This window comes from Gopherus evgoodei, chromosome 2 (genome assembly GCF_007399415.2).
Source record: "Gopherus evgoodei ecotype Sinaloan lineage chromosome 2, rGopEvg1_v1.p, whole genome shotgun sequence".
Classification (NCBI taxonomy): Eukaryota; Metazoa; Chordata; order Testudines; family Testudinidae; genus Gopherus; species Gopherus evgoodei.
In genome coordinates, this window is record NC_044323.1 from 114,727,907 (window position 1) to 114,746,684 (window position 18,778).

General features: G+C 42.9%; 1 protein-coding gene across 14 annotated transcripts in view; it reads left to right on the top strand.

Moving 5' to 3' along the window:
* LOC115646061 (poly(rC)-binding protein 3-like) overlaps nucleotides 1-18,778 on the top strand; it is a 519,652-nt gene that overhangs the window by 481,961 nt on the left and 18,913 nt on the right. For 12 of the 14 annotated variants that reach the window (XR_003998920.1, XM_030551519.1, XM_030551520.1 and 9 more), the window contains one exon: nucleotides 13,981-14,150. Coding sequence is in view for 13 of the 14 variants with exons in the window: in XM_030551519.1 (XP_030407379.1) it covers nucleotides 13,981-14,150 (170 nt within the window). In the remaining variant the exon portion in view is untranslated. Of the gene's footprint in view, nucleotides 1-13,980; nucleotides 14,151-15,393; nucleotides 17,179-18,778 lie in introns of those variants that run through there. The other 2 variants (XM_030551518.1, XM_030551517.1) reach the window with 2 other exon arrangements.

The window sequence follows — 18,778 nt, forward strand, 5'->3', positions numbered from 1 at the left end:
GGCAGGAATCCTTTGTCCCTCTCTGGGTTCCCACCCCTCCATCTAAATGGAAAAGCACCAGGTTAAAGATGGATTCCAGTTCAAGTGACATGATCACATGTCACTGTAAGACTTCATTACCCACTTGCCAGCACACAGGTATACAGGAAGACTTACAAGTAAACAGAGCCATTTACAACCAATTGTCCTGGTTAATGGGAGCCATCAAGATTTCAAGCCACCATTAATGGGCCACACTTTGCAGAGTTATATTTCATATTTCTAGTTTCAGATACAAGAATGATACATTTATACAAATTGGATGACCATATTCAGTAGATTATAAGCTTTGTAATGATACCTTACAAGAGACCTTTTGCATGAAGCATATTCCAGTTATATCATATTCACACTCATTAGCATATTTTCATAATGTCATATGGAGTGCACCGTCACACCGGCGTTGCAAGATATTTACGTGCCAGATGCGCTAAAGATTCATATGTCACTTCATGCTTCAGCTACCATTCCAGAGGACATGCGTCCAAGGTGATGATGGGTTCTGCTCAATAAAAATCCAGAGCAGTGTAGACCAATGCATGTTCATTTTCATCATCTGAGTCAATGCCATCAGAAGAAGGTTGATTTTCTTTTTTGGTGGTTTGGGTTCTGTGGCTTCCTCATCAGAGTATTGCTCTTTTAAGACTTCTGAAAGCACACTCCATATCCTGTCCCGATCAGATTTTGGAAGGCACTTGAGATTCTTAAATCTTGAGTGCTGTAGCTATCTTTAGAAATCTCACATTGGTACCTTCTTTGTGTTTTGTCAAATCTGCACTGAAAGTGTTCTTAAAACAAACAAAATGCTGGGTCATCATCCAAGACTTCTATAACATTAAATATATGGGAGACATACAATTCTCTCCCAAGGAGTTCGGTCACAAATTTAATTAATACATTTTTTTAACGAGCATCATCAGCATGGAAGCATGTTCTCTGGAATGGTGGCCAAAGCATGAAGCAGGGGCGGCTCCAGGCACCAGCATGCCAAGTGCGTGCTTGGGGCGCTAAGCCACGGGGGGCACTATGCCAGTTGCCGCGAGGATGGCAGGCAGGTTGCCTTTGGCGGCATGCCTGTGGAGGGTCCACTGGTCCTGCAGCTTCAGCGGACCTCCCACAGGCTGCCGCCGAATCCACAGGACCAGGGACCTCCTGCAGGCAAGCCACCGAAGGCAGCCTGCCTGCCGTGCTTGGGGCAGCAAAATACCTAGAGCCACCCCTGGCATGAAGGGGCATACTATGTTTAGTATATATGGCATGTAAATATCTTGCAATACCGGCTACAAAAGTGACATGCAAACAGCTGTTCTCACTCTCAGGTGACATAAATAAGAAGTGGACAGCATTATCTCCTGTTTCTCTTAGCGATTGGCTGGACAAGAAGTAGGACTGAGTGGACTTGTAGGCTCTAAAGTTTTATATTGTTTTGGTTTTGAGTGTAGTTATGTAACAAAATAATCTACATTTGTAAGTTGCACTTTCACAATAAAGAGATTGCACTACAGTACTTGTATGAGGTGAATTGAAAAATACTATTTATTTTATCATTTTACAGTGCAAATATTTGTAATAAAAATTATATAAAATGAGCACTGTACACTTTGTATTCTCTATTGTAATTGAAATCAATATATTTGAAAATGTAGAAAAACATCCAAAATATTTAATAACTTTCAATTGGTATTCTATTGTTTAACAGTGCAATTAATCACGATTAATTTTTAACTGTAATTAATTGAGAGTCCTAGTTATCAATCACTGGATGGTTGGTGCCCTCAGTGAAGTTATTAACTAAGGAATAGTTGTTTGCATCAAAGGTGGCACCCAGATTAACAGCCTCAGTAAAAACACCAAGAACTGAATGGACTTGGAAAATGAACAACCTCCATATTCTATGGGGAAGTTCCTCCAGGTTAGGATTGAGAACACATAGGCCAGCTAGTTTGGGGAAACTGCACTATAACTTGCTTGTGCCATATCGTTCTGAACTAATCAGAGGACCGTTGTCTCCAAGGCTGTCAATTCAGTATCTTTCATGAGCACAAAATGTACTTAAACTATATAAACATGCAATGTAAACAACATTGCTTTTAAAAAGAGAGGTTAAAAACTGGAGCCACACTCCAACTCTGTGAACTCCAAACAGGATATGACTGGCCTACCCACCTCTCACCTGTGACAGTCCTCCCGCTATCCTACAAGGTATTGGAACTTTAGACATCCCCTTAACATTTCCAACTGATTCTTTGCCTGCCATAGAAAAAACATTCAAATATTTGCCGTCAGCTCTAGGTCTTATCAACTTTCATTATAAACGAATGACACAGAAAATTGAAGATATTCCCTCCAGTAAAAAAAGCTTTCAAGCATGAATGGGATCACAAATAACAATTACATTACTTACCAGATACTTATAACATCATACAAACCCTCTTAATCTCAGTGGCAATGATTTATAGAAAGGAGAGGAGAAAGCAACTCAGAGTTAATAGGAAAAAGGCATCTCCTTTCCCAAGTGCTTGAGATCTGGCAAGCTTTGCATTAGTAGGACACCCTGCTAATATGTTTTATCATCTAGTTTATTGTTTGTTCAGAATTTTACGAGAGCACCATATTTGTCCTTACAGTGCAGGTTTGGGGAAGCTCACTGCCAAATTCTGCTCTTGCTCACAGCACTGTAAATCCAGAGTAACTCCATTTACTCCAGTAGAGTCTCTCTGGAGATCTGCTGATGAAAGCGAGAGCAGACTTTGGCCCTGTGTGCCTTTTGCAACAGAAATAATCTGTTCCTAGCCTCACAACTGTAAAGCATGCTGACTCCGCACTAACCTCTGACATGCAAAAGTGCATCACTGCATTATTTGAAAAATCCTCCTACAATAGCAGATTTTTCAAGATCGAGTAGAACAAGCCAGCATATGTGAGTTTTAAATCAAACCCATTGTAAGTTAAGTCAAGCCCAGTCTCACTGCCACCTTTTTAAAAGGGATTCCTGAGGATGAAATGGGTTTAGGCATAGAAATAGCCGGCAGGAACAATACAGCTAGGAAAACGGAATAATATTTTTGCTTGGCTCCTAGCATTAAATTCAATGGTATATTAATAGAAGTGCTAAATGGAGTTGGTACTCTGCATATGCACAGGTGTGTGTGTAGTGCCGCCAGCCCGAGAAGTGGTACAATTGTGGGGGGGATTCTCGTGATAAAATATAGGCAGCTCAGGAATTTTGGCTGTTTGTGTTTCTGGCAGCCAGAGCAGCTGACTGCAGTACAGAAGGGTGTATGTTCTCAGCGGGCAGAGGCCTGGAGCAGGCACAACTGACCAGAGCAACCTAGGGCTGATGGAAAGAAAGGACAATTGTTCGGTCCCTCTGCCCCAGTTCAAGCTGGGAGGGGCCTAATGTCTGTGTAAATAAATGGGAGGGGACCTAGCGAACACAATGTACCAGGGCCCCAAATTTGTCTTGATACGCCTGAAGCTGCACCCATTCTGAGCTCACTAGCCAAAGCTTCATTCCATCACCACCAAGCCCCTCCCCTGCAGGCTGGAGACAGGGAGAGGCTGCCTGAGCTGGTTATGGGAATGGGGGGCTAGGGCAAAGCAGTTTCAAGGGCCCCTTCCTTAAAAAAAGGTTGCAATACTATAGAACACTATATTCTCGAGGGGGCCTCTGTGGGGCCCAAGGTAAATTGCCCCACTTCCCCTCCACCCCACCCCTGGGAAGCCCTGGGAAAAATAAATATTTTAAAATCTTACGCATCTCGGCACAAACCCAGTTTTAAGAACTTCTTTTCAAGTCACTTTACAACATATCACTGATTCTCAGCATCAGCTAGTGCTAAAAGGCACTAAAGCTCATTAAAAGGGTTGGACAAATATTTTCCTTCAAAACTTTTTTTGGATCGAAAACTAGGGGTTTTTAAAAAGCAGAAAAAATCATGGACAATGTCTGCTTTCCTCCAAAATTTGTTGTGGTTTTTCTAATTGAAAAGCTGAAAGTAGTCTGCCAAAAACTGAACATGGTTTGGGGTTTCAGAAGTGTGTGGCCAAATATTTGCTGCTTGCTGTGTTTGATTGTTTAAAGAACCAATAAAAAAATTCTGCTTAAAAAAAAAATCCAAAACTTTTGAACCACCTGAGCTTGTGACCAAATGCCTGAGCCTATCCAGTCAGAGATTTTTTCCAGGTTTCTGATACTCTGCTGGATTTCTTGACTCATATCCATCTCCATAACTTTGGGTTCATTTAGGTTAGAACATAAGAACGGCAATACTGGATCAGACCAAAGGTCCATCCAGCCCAGTATCCTGTCTACTGACAGTGGCCAGTGCCAAGTGCCCCAGAGAAAGTGAACCTAGCAGGTAATGATCAAGAGATCTCTCTCCTGCCATCCATCGCCACCCTCTGACGAACAGAGGCTAGGGACTCCATTCCTTACCCATCCTGGCTAATAGCCATTAATGGACTTAACCTCCATGAATTTATCTGTTTCCTAGAGACTGGCTTCATGGGGTCCCTCACAAACTGGAGACGGTTACTGTGGGTTTGTCTTTAGTATAGACTGTGTACATATTCCAGGAACTGAGCATTTGAGCTTGTTCCAGAATCTGGGATGAGCCTGTGTTGTGAAAACTGAAATGCTCAAAATAGCAAATGCATGTGAATGGACACGGTGCTAAAATTAAATTAACCCAGAGGGTCTCAAACTGGGAATCAGGATCCCTCAGGGGTCACGAGGTTATTACTGGGGGTTGCGAGCTGTCAGCCTCCACCTCAAACCCTGCTTTGCCTCCAGCATTTCTAATAGTGTTCAATACATAAAAAAGTGTTTTTAATTTATAAGCGGGGGGGGTCGCACTCAGAGGTTTGTTATGTGAAAGGAGTCACCAGTACAAAAGTTTGAGAACCACTGAATTAATCCCTCTGGAGCCTCAGGGAATGCAGGGGAGGGGAGTCTCCCTTGGTAGGGTTGGGAAGGAGGTAGGTGGTGTAGGATATTGCTCTTCTTATGTGATCTCTCCCCCATGGTTTTCTTGGCTCTATCACTGTTAATCTAAAGTGGCTAATTTTAAATGAAGCTACCCTCCCCTAACATGACTCTCTCTATGGCACTGAAATTAAATGGAGACTATAATTTGGCATTTGAGAAGTGAAAGGGATGGTAGCCCGAAGGGAAAATATAACAACTTGGCTCTTTCTGTTAAATAGCTGTCTTCAAGCCTCAAACTGCCGAATGAGCTTTAGGGTAGGGAAAGCTGTGCATCCCCAAACAGCTTGGTCCTGCCCCCTATCCAACCCCCAACCACTTCCTGCCCCCCGACTACCCCCCTAAGAATCCCCAACCCATCCTGCTCCTTGTCCCATGACCGCCCCCCAAGACCGTCCCAACCACCACCCCGGGACCCCCCCCCCACGAACCTCCCCCGCTCCCTGTCCCCTGACTGCCCTGACCCTTATCCACCCCTCCTGCTGAGTCCTGACAAGACCCCCAGAATGCCCATGATCCAACCCTCCCATTCTCCATCCCCTGACTGCCCCCCGAAACCTCTGCCCCCTCCCTGTCCCCTGACTGTCTCCGGGACTCCCTGCCCCTTATCCAACCCCCTCGGCCCCCTTACCATGCCGCTTACCCCTGCCTCCCCACTCTCCCAGAGCCTCAGCATGCCGCATTCAGGAGTGGCCCTGGACAGTGCTGCAGCAGTGTGGCTCCAGCAGGGCCCCGAGCTCCCACTGCTCAGGCCTGAGCTCGCAGCCCTGCCCCCTTACCACACGGCTGTGAGCGGGAGGAGCTCAGGCCTTGCCCAAGCTACGCCGCTTTAGCTCTGTCCAGGGCCGCTCCTGGCGCGATGCGCTGAGGCACCGGGAGATGGGGGAAGGTGGGGCTGGGGCCAAGGGGGAGCCTCAGACATTCTAGTGGGGGCCCCTGCGGGGCCCGGGGCAAATTGTCCCACTTTCCCCCCCTCCCTCGCCCGGTCTGGACAGCCCTGCCTCTGAGTCAAAGGAAGAATTTTTCTGTCAACCTAGCTACTGCCTTTTGGAGAGGTGAACTGTCTACATCAATGAAAAAAACCCTTCCGGCAATGTAGGATTCATCTACCCTACAGTGGCGTAGCTGCAACCTCTTAGCCATGCCGCTGTAGCACAGACATACCCTAGAGTTGCATACAATAATCCAGGAGGGAGTGAATTCTGCCTTAAGTCCTATTCGTGTTTGCAGCTGAGCAGCCCCAGGGGGAGTCACCCAACGGCAGCACAATTCCTGTAAGGGGAAGGAGAGGAGGGTAGTGGCAGTGCATGGAGAGCAACTACTGCCCGTGTGCATCTGGAACATCCAGGGGATGTACCAGCCTGAGAGGCTCCTCCCCTCCCCACGATATTGCCCACACAATCCCTCCCACTAAGAGAGATGATGAAAATTCTAAATGGCTCCAACCTTCTTGGCCCTACCCCAACACCCCACTGTCCCCACTGTAGGGGCCCAAGGTAGGTTGATTCCTCACCCCCTTTCCTTGTGGCTAGAGGGAATTGTACCCACAGTAGGTCCCCTCAGTAGAAGTGATGATCTGACCTTCAGTAATTAAAGTCTGTCTGCTTTTAGCTCATCCCTCAAAATTGATTTTTGTTGGTATTGTCTAAATTACTCACCAAAAGTCACTTATTCTGAGTTCATTATACATGTGGTGATCAGCATATCCTCGAGAGGCCGCGCTAGTAACAGTAAGAAAAAAGCTGAGTCCTCCCTAAAATTAAAGTGTCAGCATCAATACTTTCTGCTATTGCTGCTACTTGGCAATACTGATTATTGCTCCAAATAGGAAATCAGGGTTGATATTTGTCGTCTTGACAAGCAGCCAAGGAAATGAATTGATTTTTTAATTAGGTATAAGAACCTACATACCTGCAGCATGGGTCGTTCTGAAACTGTTTCCTAAGCAATGCATCCAGTGGGCTTTGTGCTTCACTTTCAGTGTTGCACCTTTATCCTTCTCTGCCTTTATTTTGTCTAGTATTGCAAAATAGGTCTGTGTAAACTGTTAGTTCTTGGAAGGGCAGAGTGTACATCAGTGAGGGCAGCCTACTCTGGGCATTAGTCTCCCCTTGCACTGGTGCAAACTAGGAATAATTATTTTTGTGTTAATGGGCCTCTTTCTCTACTGCTTTGCACCTTGAGGAGTCATTGATCTTTTTGCCAAGTGGATGTAAGATACCAGTGGAAATTAGAAGATACTCGAGACCACTGTACTTACACCTGCTCTTGAATGACCAGAGAAGAACAGGATATGATTTAAATAGAAATAAACCCAGAAGGCTAAGTCTGAGTTGTTACTCAGTCCTTGATCAGACAGATTCCCACTGATTCAAACACAGTAGGAATTTGCCTAAGCAAACACTAAATACAAACTAAGTAAAGACCGTAGGGTTTGGCCCAAGGAAAGCATAAGTAAGGCTAAGATTTTGTCAGGGATAGTTTTAGTAAAAGTCATGGACAGGTCATGGGCAATAAAGCAAAATTTACGGAAGCTGGTGACCTGTCCATGACTTTTACTAAAACTATCCCTGACAAAATGAGGAGCCCAGCTGCGGGGTCCCCACACTGCCTGCAGAGGTTGGGAAGCTGTGGGGGCTGCTCCAAGCTCTGGGGGGGCCCTATGTTCCATCCACTTGCTGGGATCCTCTTCTGCTTTCTAGGCTTACGTTGTAAGAGGGAAAACTTGTGATGTACATCTTGGCATATAATGGAGGAGTGGTGATAGCTAGGTGGAGGGATGGAGAAGGTGGTGGAAGTGGGGTACAATGGAGCTGGCATAGATGGATCACAATCTTAAAACACCTGATGCTGCAAAAAAAAAACTTACATTGGTCAGTAAGATAAAAATCACCTTTCCCCCTTTAAAAAAAAAGGGGAGAGAGAACAATGAAAAGAAAGCAAAACCCCCCAAAACAGCAGGATGCTTTGAAAATAAAATGCCGCAAATCTGATAAATGCGCTCTATAAATATAAATTGGCCTGTAAATCCAGCTGAATTGGAAATGACAACCTGATGGGCCAGCCTTCTGTGTTCGAGAGGAATAATGACTCCTTCCTTTCAAATAGCTAATTGGGAAGCCCATCACATAAGCACCATAAGGGTGTCTGACAATCAAATTCAACACCATCTCCATAAAAGACACTGGGAAGGTAAATGTGGCCTTCCCAATACATAGCTGTTGTCCTTGACTGAGAAATGCTGAATATCTAGGAGAAAATGTTAGATCCTGCAGATCTTACTCAGGCAAAACTCCAACTGATTACCTGCAGAATTGAGCACATGTAAACAGAGTGCCTAAACATAACAAATGTATCCAACAGGTCCAACCTAAGAGCCCAGGTGTTGCTTTTTAATATATCCATTGTCTGAATGTCAGCAATAAAATTGCACTCCATCCTCTGAATGATTCTGATTCAAGAAAGCTCAGTTCAGCAAAGGAATTTAGGCACAATGTTAATTTTAATTTAAAATTAAACGTGTTTAAGTGCTTTCCTGAATTTGAACATGTGTCTTTACTTATGCTACTAGGATGATCCGAGGAATGGAAAACCTGCCTTATGAAAGGAGACTCAAAGAGCTTGGCTTGTTTAGCCTGGCCAAAAGAAGGCTGCGGGGGGATATGCTTTCTCTATATAAATATATATGGGGGGTTAATGTTAGGGAGGGAGAGGAATTATTTAAGTTTAGTACTAATGTAGGCACGAGGACGAATGGGTGCAAACTGGATATTAGGAAGTTTAGACTTGAAATTAGACGAAGGTTTCTAACCATTAGGGGAGTGAAGTTCTGGAACAGCCTTCCGAGGGAAGTAGTGGGGGCAAAAGACTTATCTGGCTTTAAGACTAAGCTTGATAAGTATATGGAGGGGATGTTATGATAGGATAGTTTAATTTGGGCAATTGATCTTGGATTATCACCAGATAAGTCTGCTCAAAGGTCTGCGGGGAGATGTTGGATGGGATGGGAACTGAGTTACTGCAGAGATTCCTTCTTGGGTGCTGGCTGGTGAGTCTTGCCCACATGCTCAGGGTTTAGCTGATCGCCATATTTGGGGTCAGGAAGGAATTTTCCTCCAGGGCGGATTGGCAGGGGCCCTGGAGGTTTTTCGCCTTCCCCTGCAGCGTGGGGCATGGGTTGCTTGCTGGTGGATTCTCTGCAGCTTGAGGTCTTCAAACCAATTTTGAGGATTTCAATAACTCAGTCCTGGGTTAGGGGTTGTTATAAAAGTGGATGGGTAGGGTTCTGTGGCCTGCCTTGTGCAGGAGGTCAGACTAGATGATCATATTGGTCCCTTCTGACCTATGAGTCTATGAGTTAAAGAGCTTAAAAGGTGAAAATGTGGCTTAAAAGAACTCATTTACTACCACCAATGTTTAATGATCTGCATTAAAAATATTGGAACATATCCTCGGTTGGTGTAAATTGGAATAGTTCTACTGAAGTCAATGAAGGTATGCCAGTTTGCAGCAGTTGAAGATCTGGCCCAGTAAATTTAATTTAATTCAGTTTGATACTGAGAGCCACAAATGTGATAGCACCCAATAGGGTAATACATAATTAACCAGATATTTTTACCTGGGTATGATCAAGGAGAAATGATTTCTGAAAAATATGTATTTTACCCCTTTGTCTTTTGGTATGTTCTTGCATTTGGTCTTGGCCTGATTCTGTCTCTCTTTAACCAAGGGGAAGCCCAATTTTTAATTCCCCATGGATAATCAATGGGACCATGACAATAAAAGTGTTATCATCTCAATATTTGTCCTACCAATTTTCTTTATATCTGTTTATGAAGTCTGTGAAATCACTATGAGCCAGATTTTGCATTACACCTGGGAGGGAGAGGGAAGATGTTAAATATTACTGCTGCTTTTTATCAGGCACAGAGTAGTCAAGCATCGTGTCTAAGGTCCTACAATAAGTCCGTGAGAGAGCTATGATCAGATATCAGGAGATCGTGACTTCCACTAAACTACACTGTCCCTCATGCAGCCCCTTTTTCTAAATGAAAATGCATAAATAAATCCCACTATGGCAGCCCTTCTGAGGCATATAACAAGGCAGTGTACTTGTGCAACAGAGGAAAGAAGCAGAAAGAATAAAAGAGGTTGAAAATAATGAGAAGGAAATGAAACTAAGTATTTATGAAAAATAATTAGAGAGTCTCCTTTGAAGAGAACGTCATAGACCAAGTTCTACTGTCAGTTATACCCTGGATTTACATCAGGGTAACATGTTAGGAAGCCACGGCTACCTGTGGTATCCTGGGAATGTCAGACACATCCAATAGAACATGTAACAGAAACAATTCCATGGATACACAATACATCGATTCTTACATGGATTGAAACTTCCTTTAAATAATGGGAGATGGCTTTTCACCTTTGGTCAGTGGTTCAGACTGGTATTGGATGACAGTTGTTCCCATCTGACAGTTGTTCAATGGTCATTATTAAATGAGTTTCAGTCTTGGGTCCAGCCTTGTTGGCGGTTCCAGGAGAGAGGCCAAGGAGCCAATGGGTTGAGCCCACACTCCTCTTTCACCCTTGAAGCTACTCCCACCAGGCCAGTGGAGGTAAACTGACGAGGCAGCATTGGGAAGCTTGAGTTGACAGTACCTGTACTGGGGATAAGCAGAAAACTTCAGTCTCAGATGCTGCCTACTCAGTACCTTTTGCTAGCACTATCCCAAACGGAATCCAGTTTTATCTAGAAGTGAAATATTCAAACAGCCCACAAGCCATGCACCACCATGACAAGCGAACTCTTTACAGTAGGGGCCTTGTAATAAACTACAGACTAAATGTCTGGCTACTCTCAGTGCCATACAGAGAGAATGCAGCAGTGAGGGACATAAGGAGCCAAACAAGCAGAAAACTCACACCAGAAGGCCATAGTTTAAAGTATAACTGGCATACTCTCTGTGTGATAGTCTTTGTATAGTGCTGAGTACATGGGCAGTGCTTAATAACAAACACGAAGAAAGACACAGGGCCTGAATCTGAACTCACATGGTGTAAATCAGGAGTAATTCCACTTGTCAATAGAGTTAAACTGGTGTCAGCTAAAAATCAGTCCCCATGGTCCCATCCGCTAGAATTTTATGGTCCTGGCTCGATCCCGCTCCCATTGATGTTATAGGAATTTTGCCATGGATGTGAACAGACAATTAAGAACCCGTGGGTGCATGACTGTCCTCTGATTTACACCAGTATAACTACATGGGTTTTGGTGGAGTCACACCTGCGTTACACTATTGTAAATCAGAGGAGAATCAGGCCCATGATACATTGGAAGACCTCATGAACGTCAGTCTCAAAGCAGTTCTAATGGTCCTGCTAAAGAAAAATGTTAGACTCCTGTACTGCTCATCCTCTAATTGTGTCGGCCAAGAGTTTTCAGAAGCAGCAAATCTGTAACTGTAGAACATACAACACTTCATACAGTGCTGTCACTTTCAGTGTTTCATGGACCCACCTCTGTTACAAAGGACCCAGTAGGATTTGCCAAATCCTGCTGTGCAACCATCTTCAGAATGAGAGATGGCTTCTCCTGAGTGGGCCAGTCAGTAGTATTAGAAAGATTTGTCTTGAAAAAAAAGCATCAGTTTTGGATATAATTTCATATGACTCCTTCTCAGAGTGAGGCAGACAAAATGCAAAGGGTCTGCCTCACCGATGTGTCACGCTGCTTTTACACCAGTATTATGCCATCAAAATTACTTGAGGGGGAGAGGCAGTCTGTCAAATGACCTGATTCCAAACCATTTAAACTGCATAGATTAAAACCAACCCCTAAGATTCCCAGAAATGTATTGACAGCCCATGCAGATCATACAATCCAATGCTATGGTAATGCGCACCATATAAATAACTAAACTAGATCAATCCCAGAGCCCCAGTATAATGTGCTCCCAGGGGACAGCCATATTCTGAACTAGCTTTAGTGTTTGGTCTCAGTCATGTGGCTCCATGCAGAGTGTATTACAGCAAGGGAGGGTTAAGGTGACAAAGGGTAAGTGTGGAAAGCTCCTCACAGGAATTAAAAGGTGACCCTCTCCTTGCCAAGCACAAATTAAAAAGTGTTCTTGGTCACCACCACTTCTTGGGCGTCCAGGAGCAGCCCAGGTCTAGCAATGCTCTTAAGTTGTTCATCTGGGTCACATATGGTGGTCACAATTTCTCAGTCATGGTCTTGATTAAAGTACCACCAGTGCTTCTGGATGCTTCCACCAACATTATCTCCAATTTATCTGGACTGAGTCACAATCATTCAAGCCCCAAACTCATTTAGATACAAGGCTATTGGTTCCACTCTACCAGCTGGATCAGGCATGATAACAGCATACAGTTGGGTGTCTTTGGTGTCCCCTTCCAAGTGGCCTCAGGAACACATTGAATAAGAGGTCATAAAATAGTCCTCATGGTACCATGCATGAACTCCCTCAGGGCAGCTACCATCTGAGCACGCTCTAGAACAACTCCACTGCTTTGACAGGCCACAGACGCTTTAACAAACCCTGCTGACTAGAACTGGTTGCATTTTTTCTAAATGTTAACAAAAATCAGAGTTTTTACACGCATTTGTATTGTGTTTTGCCTTCTAACAGATTCAGAAACCTTTTTATCTCTGTGGCTAGGACACGACCAGCTGTAGCAGCCAGTACCATGCTCAGGCCTAGAACTTGGTTGACCAGGGTTAAGGAAATCTGTGGACTCAAGGGGCAGCCAACGTTGCCTCACCACAACTTTCTCAGTGATCCTTCCTTAGAAAAGGAAAAATTCCTAAAATTAACACACAAACAAGCCCTCAGACTATGGAACAGGAAATCTCCTACATTTATTTGCCTCATTCTCCCACTCCTCCCAACCCTATCTATATGCTTTGTCCTTCTATTGTGGCCTGTCTGGCCATCTAGACTGTGAACTCTCTGGGGCAGGGACTGTGTTCTTTGTGTTTTAGCTGGTCAGTGTCTAGCACTATGGGGTCTTAACCCTGGATTGGGGTTCCTAGACCCTGCCATAATATAAATCAATAATACTAGTACTAATATTTGTAGCTCACCAAGAACGTTCAAGCAGCCTTTGAAACAACATGCAATGTATTTTGCCAGTTGACTTTGAGGCTAAGAAAGGAACCATTGTGAGCATTTAGTCAGACCTCCTGCACATTGCAGGCCACAGATCCTCACCTGCCCACTACTATAATAGACCCGGTACAATTTTACTGAAGGATAAAATGGGACATAGGAACACATGCAGAATCCTGACTTACATTTTGCAAATAAAACCAAGGATCAGGTTGTGGAGGAAGTGTCATCGCGCCTTAGGCCCAGTTCTGTGTTCAACTACATGGTTATAAATCCCATTGTCTTTAATGGAAAGAAACCATTGTAAAGGAGGGCAAAATTTGGTCAATAAAGTTTAGGACTGTCACACAAGCTAGAAAGACCTAGTGAGTGAGGTTCCATTGGTTAATGAGACAAGTGTTCGGACTACACAGAGCTCTTCTTCAGACTGATGCACAGACACAACAATAGAGCTTTCAGTCAGTCTGATTTGTCAGTTATGTTGCATCTCTTGATATTTTCACTGGAAATTCAACCTGGGCTCTTCTTTGTATCCTGTAGCACTACAATATGCCAGTATTCTCTGAGGTATTGGATGGCTAAATTGCCTGTGATACTGAGTTAATATATAACCACCTACAAAATGACAATGCTTTAACTATAGTAGCTTGACCACTGAGTCCATAGACCCTGCTAGCTAGTCATTCCAAACAGCACAGCAAAAATCTTTTGTTTTGATATCAAGAGACCTTAGTAACCACATTTCGATCGATACGACAAGTTGCAGTTAAAGAGTTTTTGCTTGTGTCTGTGGCACTAATTTCAGTCTTTGTCCCACTCCAGTTAATAGGCTGCATTATTGGCAGACAAGGCAGTAAGATAAATGAAATCAGGCAGATGTCAGGAGCACAGATCAAGATTGCTAATGCCACAGAAGGCTCGGCAGAGCGACAAGTTACAATCACAGGCTCCCCGGCAAACATCAGCTTAGCACAGTACCTCATTAACGCAAGGTAAGTTAGCTTTGTAAGTGATATGCTTCTGCAAGGTTGCTCTGTCTGTTTTCCAACAAATGTCTGCCTAGGATAAAGCCAGCAAGTTGCTGTGCAGTGTCCATTTTGCATAGTCTTATTTTATTCCTACTTATTTGTAAATCCTGTACTGTTAGAGCCTGTGTTTATTGGTGGTTTATATAGAAAGCAGCTTACTCTGGTGAAATCTCAGTTACACTGAAGCATAAGAGCTCAAAATCTGAACATTCACATTTGTAGCCATCTAGCCTCTGAGCTGGATACAGAAAATGCTACTGTCATAAATTCATTGGAAGATAAAACTTTTCATAGGACAAACTGATAGTGATGCAGACTCATTCTGCTGTCTTAAATGGCAACTATAGTGAAACAGATTGCAAAACAGCTTTAATTTGCTAGCTGGAAATTGCTTCTCGGGGTTATGAATGGGATATTAAAGACATTTGGTTGCTAAAGAGACCCGGGATTTATTTTTTCATAGATAGCCGCACAGATTTGTAAAAAAGCTCATCCTCATCAGGCGGATGAGAACCTCCTTTCCACCACTTTTCAGCTCCAGAGTTAATAAAAACACTGGTTGTATAGTTAGCCCTTTGAGACTGCTTATGACTCTCACTATTTGGATTTAATTATTTAGGAAAAGATTAAAGTTGATATGCAAGTAGCATTTCATTTGCTCTTACCCCTTTGAGAAAGTGCAATGAATGTAACTCCCTGTCATAAATCTACTCGTATGTGCTGTACCAAGGCACTAGAGAGGAAAATTTGTAGCTATACATTACACCATTTTTAAAAAACACTGCGCCATCTTGCAAATCAAGCTACTTTCTTAAAGATACTTGCTATTAAAGTGATATAAAGTGTGTAAAACAGTATAAGCTTGTGTATGTTGTGAATTGCAGTCCTAGCAAATCTAACCAGCCAAAGCACCTCTCCACCGATATAATTTGGCCAACACTAGAAAAGCATGTAGATTCCATGAATGAAGGGAAAGGAGATTTGCCTTCCATTATGGCAAACAAAATATTACCTTTGCATTACTTGAAACTAGCTTGCCAGGGATACATGTACTGTTCTATGGCACCACGAAGCTTCAACGCAAGCCATTCCAAGGATCCAAAGACAACATACAGCTCATGTGCTTTACATTCTTTATAGCAAATATAAGTCACTTCCTTAAGCCCTGTAATCAAGTAAAAATGTGTTCCCTCCTTTAACCCTTAAGGATATGTTCTTCTCTTGGTGTTCAGGGATTCCCCACACATCGAGACGAGAATAGACCCCTCCACTTTTAGTTGCACAAACGCCATATGGCATGCACCTGGATTGCAGAAGATGATAATTTAAGATCTTCAAGACAGCTAAAGCATGCAAATAAAATAATGCAAGTTATTAATGGAGTTGCAGTGAGCTGCTCACCAGAGACAGAAACTCTAGTGAACAAACCTCTCTTTGACTCAGTTAGAAAATCCTGTGAACTCTCACAGCTCTGTTTATTGCTATCTAGTGGTTCTTCCATTGAATGGGACATTTAAGAGGTCTTTTAACACACTTTTGCAATGAAGAAAACTGCTGAGCAATCATATTCCATGGATACTATATACCCTGTGAAACTAGAAACATCGTAGTACTTTCTTCCTGTTGAATTTCTAGTTAGAAAGCATTTGTTACCATCAGATACAATAAGCCATTATATATTATGTACCATATGCTGAAAATGTATTTAGGTAAAATGACTTCATTTGTGAATGAAGAGTCTTAAAACAATGTATAATAAATTAAGCTCTCGAGTATCATAGGTAATTAAGGTGGCCTCTTCATTTTTAAAAACTATGCTATGTGACTAATCTTTTGCTAAAAGATATAATGAGGAGAGAGAAGTTCTGTTAACTGAGGTGCCAACACAGCAACAGAACTAGTTGGTAGTCAAGGATTGAATGGGCCATGGAAATTGAGTAACTACAGTCCAGCAAGTGGTGTCCCCAGCTTGTGGCTTACGCAGCTTGGCAAGGCCATGGGAGGGAAATATAGAGTGCCAAGCCCATGTGGGACCTATTCTGTGGGTAAATGGAGCCAGCTTCAAGGGTTGTAAATCCAAAACTTGATATGAGCCCTACGTGCTCTTTCTTTTTTTCTTTTTTTATTAATTTATAATTTTTTATTACATATAAAAGGCAGATGTGAAATAAATTGTTACTAGAGAGAGCTGAGTACAATATCAAAGTACTAAACTCACCAAGATACCCACTGGTATGCAAGAATAGTCAATGTACACCGAGGCCAGGGGCCACCAAGTTTTCCCATCATTCCTGGATCTACCTTTTCTGTCTGTTCAGGGATTACTTCTGATACTGACATCACTGCAGACCAATCAGCTCTGACTAGTGTGGTAATGTCATTCCCATTAGTTTGGTTTCCAGGGGCATTACTTCTAAGAATTACAATACGTAATTCAAGGTTTGCCAGTAGCCTGTGTTTTAAAAAAATACCAGTTCTTTCAAGTACTTGAACTATTTCTAGCCAGTTTTGTCGTCTTTAAAATCTTTTATCAGACAAGTTTAAATAAAGATTCTTCTGTTGCAATATCTTGTTGAATATGTGCATAAGAATATCTAAACTAAGTTAGATTTAAGGGCAGCATGGTCTGTAGAGACAGAGATTTAACCTTATTTTTGTTTCTGTATGGATATAGCCAACTGTTGATATTTGTACCCCTGAAATATGCCCCATCTTAGTCATGTGCATTAGGAATGCTTTATTTCCTGTATATCTCTTGTCTCTTAACTGGTCTTCTGCCTGAATCATGTAACTACAGGACTTGGGAAATAAGGTTCCACTGTAATAACTGGAGCCTTGTTATCAATTTATTATCTTAAAATTCTTACTATAAATGAAATGAACCACAATTTAAGTTTAACCTGTATGTTATCTGACTTCTTCTTTGGGTTATAAATGAATTTTAGCCAATGGAGCTTTCTTATTCTTGTTGAAGAGTAGCTTTTTGAAGATATTTTTGCTTCCATTTTGATAACATTTGATTAGGTCAAGGATAATTAATAAGGGCCCACCCCTACATTCCTTACCTACTCAAGAAATGCACTGATTCCACGGAACACAGGATGTGACCATCAATGTATTTATTCATAAAATGAAACTTTTCTCTGAAAAGTGACTCTGTAAAACTGGTATCATGGAGTTCCAGGTGTGTCACGCATAATGGGCTTCCAAATTAAATTTGGTCTGTTTACATGTAAACAGTCAGTTTTGGTAACTGCAAACTCAACAAGGCCTCTGAAAACTAAGTTGGATTCCTTCTACTTTATGCATCACCATCACCACCACTAGAAGTAAAGATCCGGTAAGGCAGGACAAATGAGACCCTTAGTTATGCCTGTGCAGCTCAGTACAGGATTTGGAGACAATGAGGTTACACAGGTGTAACTGAAGCCATGATTTTGGCCTGCAGAATACTTGCCACCTGTGATGATACATGAGAGGGTATTTTCACCCCCCCCACACACAACTGCCCGCCAGCTGAACTTTCAGCATTAGCAGCTAGAAAAATCCCGTCTCATCACTTGCCAACGGAGCCAGTTTGAGGTGGAGTCACTGTGCGATAATACACAATGAATCCCCACAATGTCATTTTTACAGACCCCTCAGAGTAAAACTGAGCTGTAAATATAAAATCCAATTATACACAGATAATTTTATAAAACATGCTGCTCCTGCTCCCCAACCTGAGAAGGTGCCCTGTAGTTGGCTCCAAATTTCAGGGTCAGGTAACAGGCATTTTTAATGTAAATTATATAGTTTAATATTTCAGATGGCATTGTTTGCTGTATAAAGACACTATTATTGACTTTCTACACAGACCAGTTTTGACACCAGGTTAGAGAAAGCAGGTGTTGTTCAGTGGGAATGGGTGAAACTTGTGGAGGCAGAGGTTAAGAAAACCAAAGTTTTCTGTTTCATGCGCTCCAAACCTTTACAAATGTAGCTGAGATGGCTTCTGGCTCCCCGGCAAAAGTATTGAGGTTAAGTTCCAAAGAGCCCATTTCCTTGTGGGGGGAAGTGAAGAACCTGATATCTTCCCACCATACAGCCAAACAAGCCCCAAGCTCCCTCACCTGTACCTTTAGCGGCCGTTCGGGGGGGTACCATCCTCAAACACCATCACCTCTGTTATCTTCAAGGGATGGTTTCATCTGCTGTCTGGGGGCAGCACCTAGACCAAAAGGAAGGGCTTCTGGTGGTTGCCCATCTCCATTCAACAACAGTGAGCAGGAGACATTCCTGCAAGTCACTTGAAGCTGCATGGAGCCCTGGGCTCAGGGAAGACCCTACTTGCATTCATGTTAAGCTGTCCCAGAGGCAAAGTTCCCCCTCGTCTTGACTGAGGCCTGGATATGATTTATCCTTAATCCTATGCAATGTGGGTGTTTCTGTCCTTTAGTGCTTAAATGAACAGGGCAGCATGGCTAGAAGTGTTCTCCAGTCTACTGCTGACTGATGATAGATGGGCCTCTGCCACGGGCCCTTCTCCTCACCTTGTGGATTGGGGGTTATTGGGGGTCTCTGCCATTCCTGCTTCCACTCCCAAATAGAAT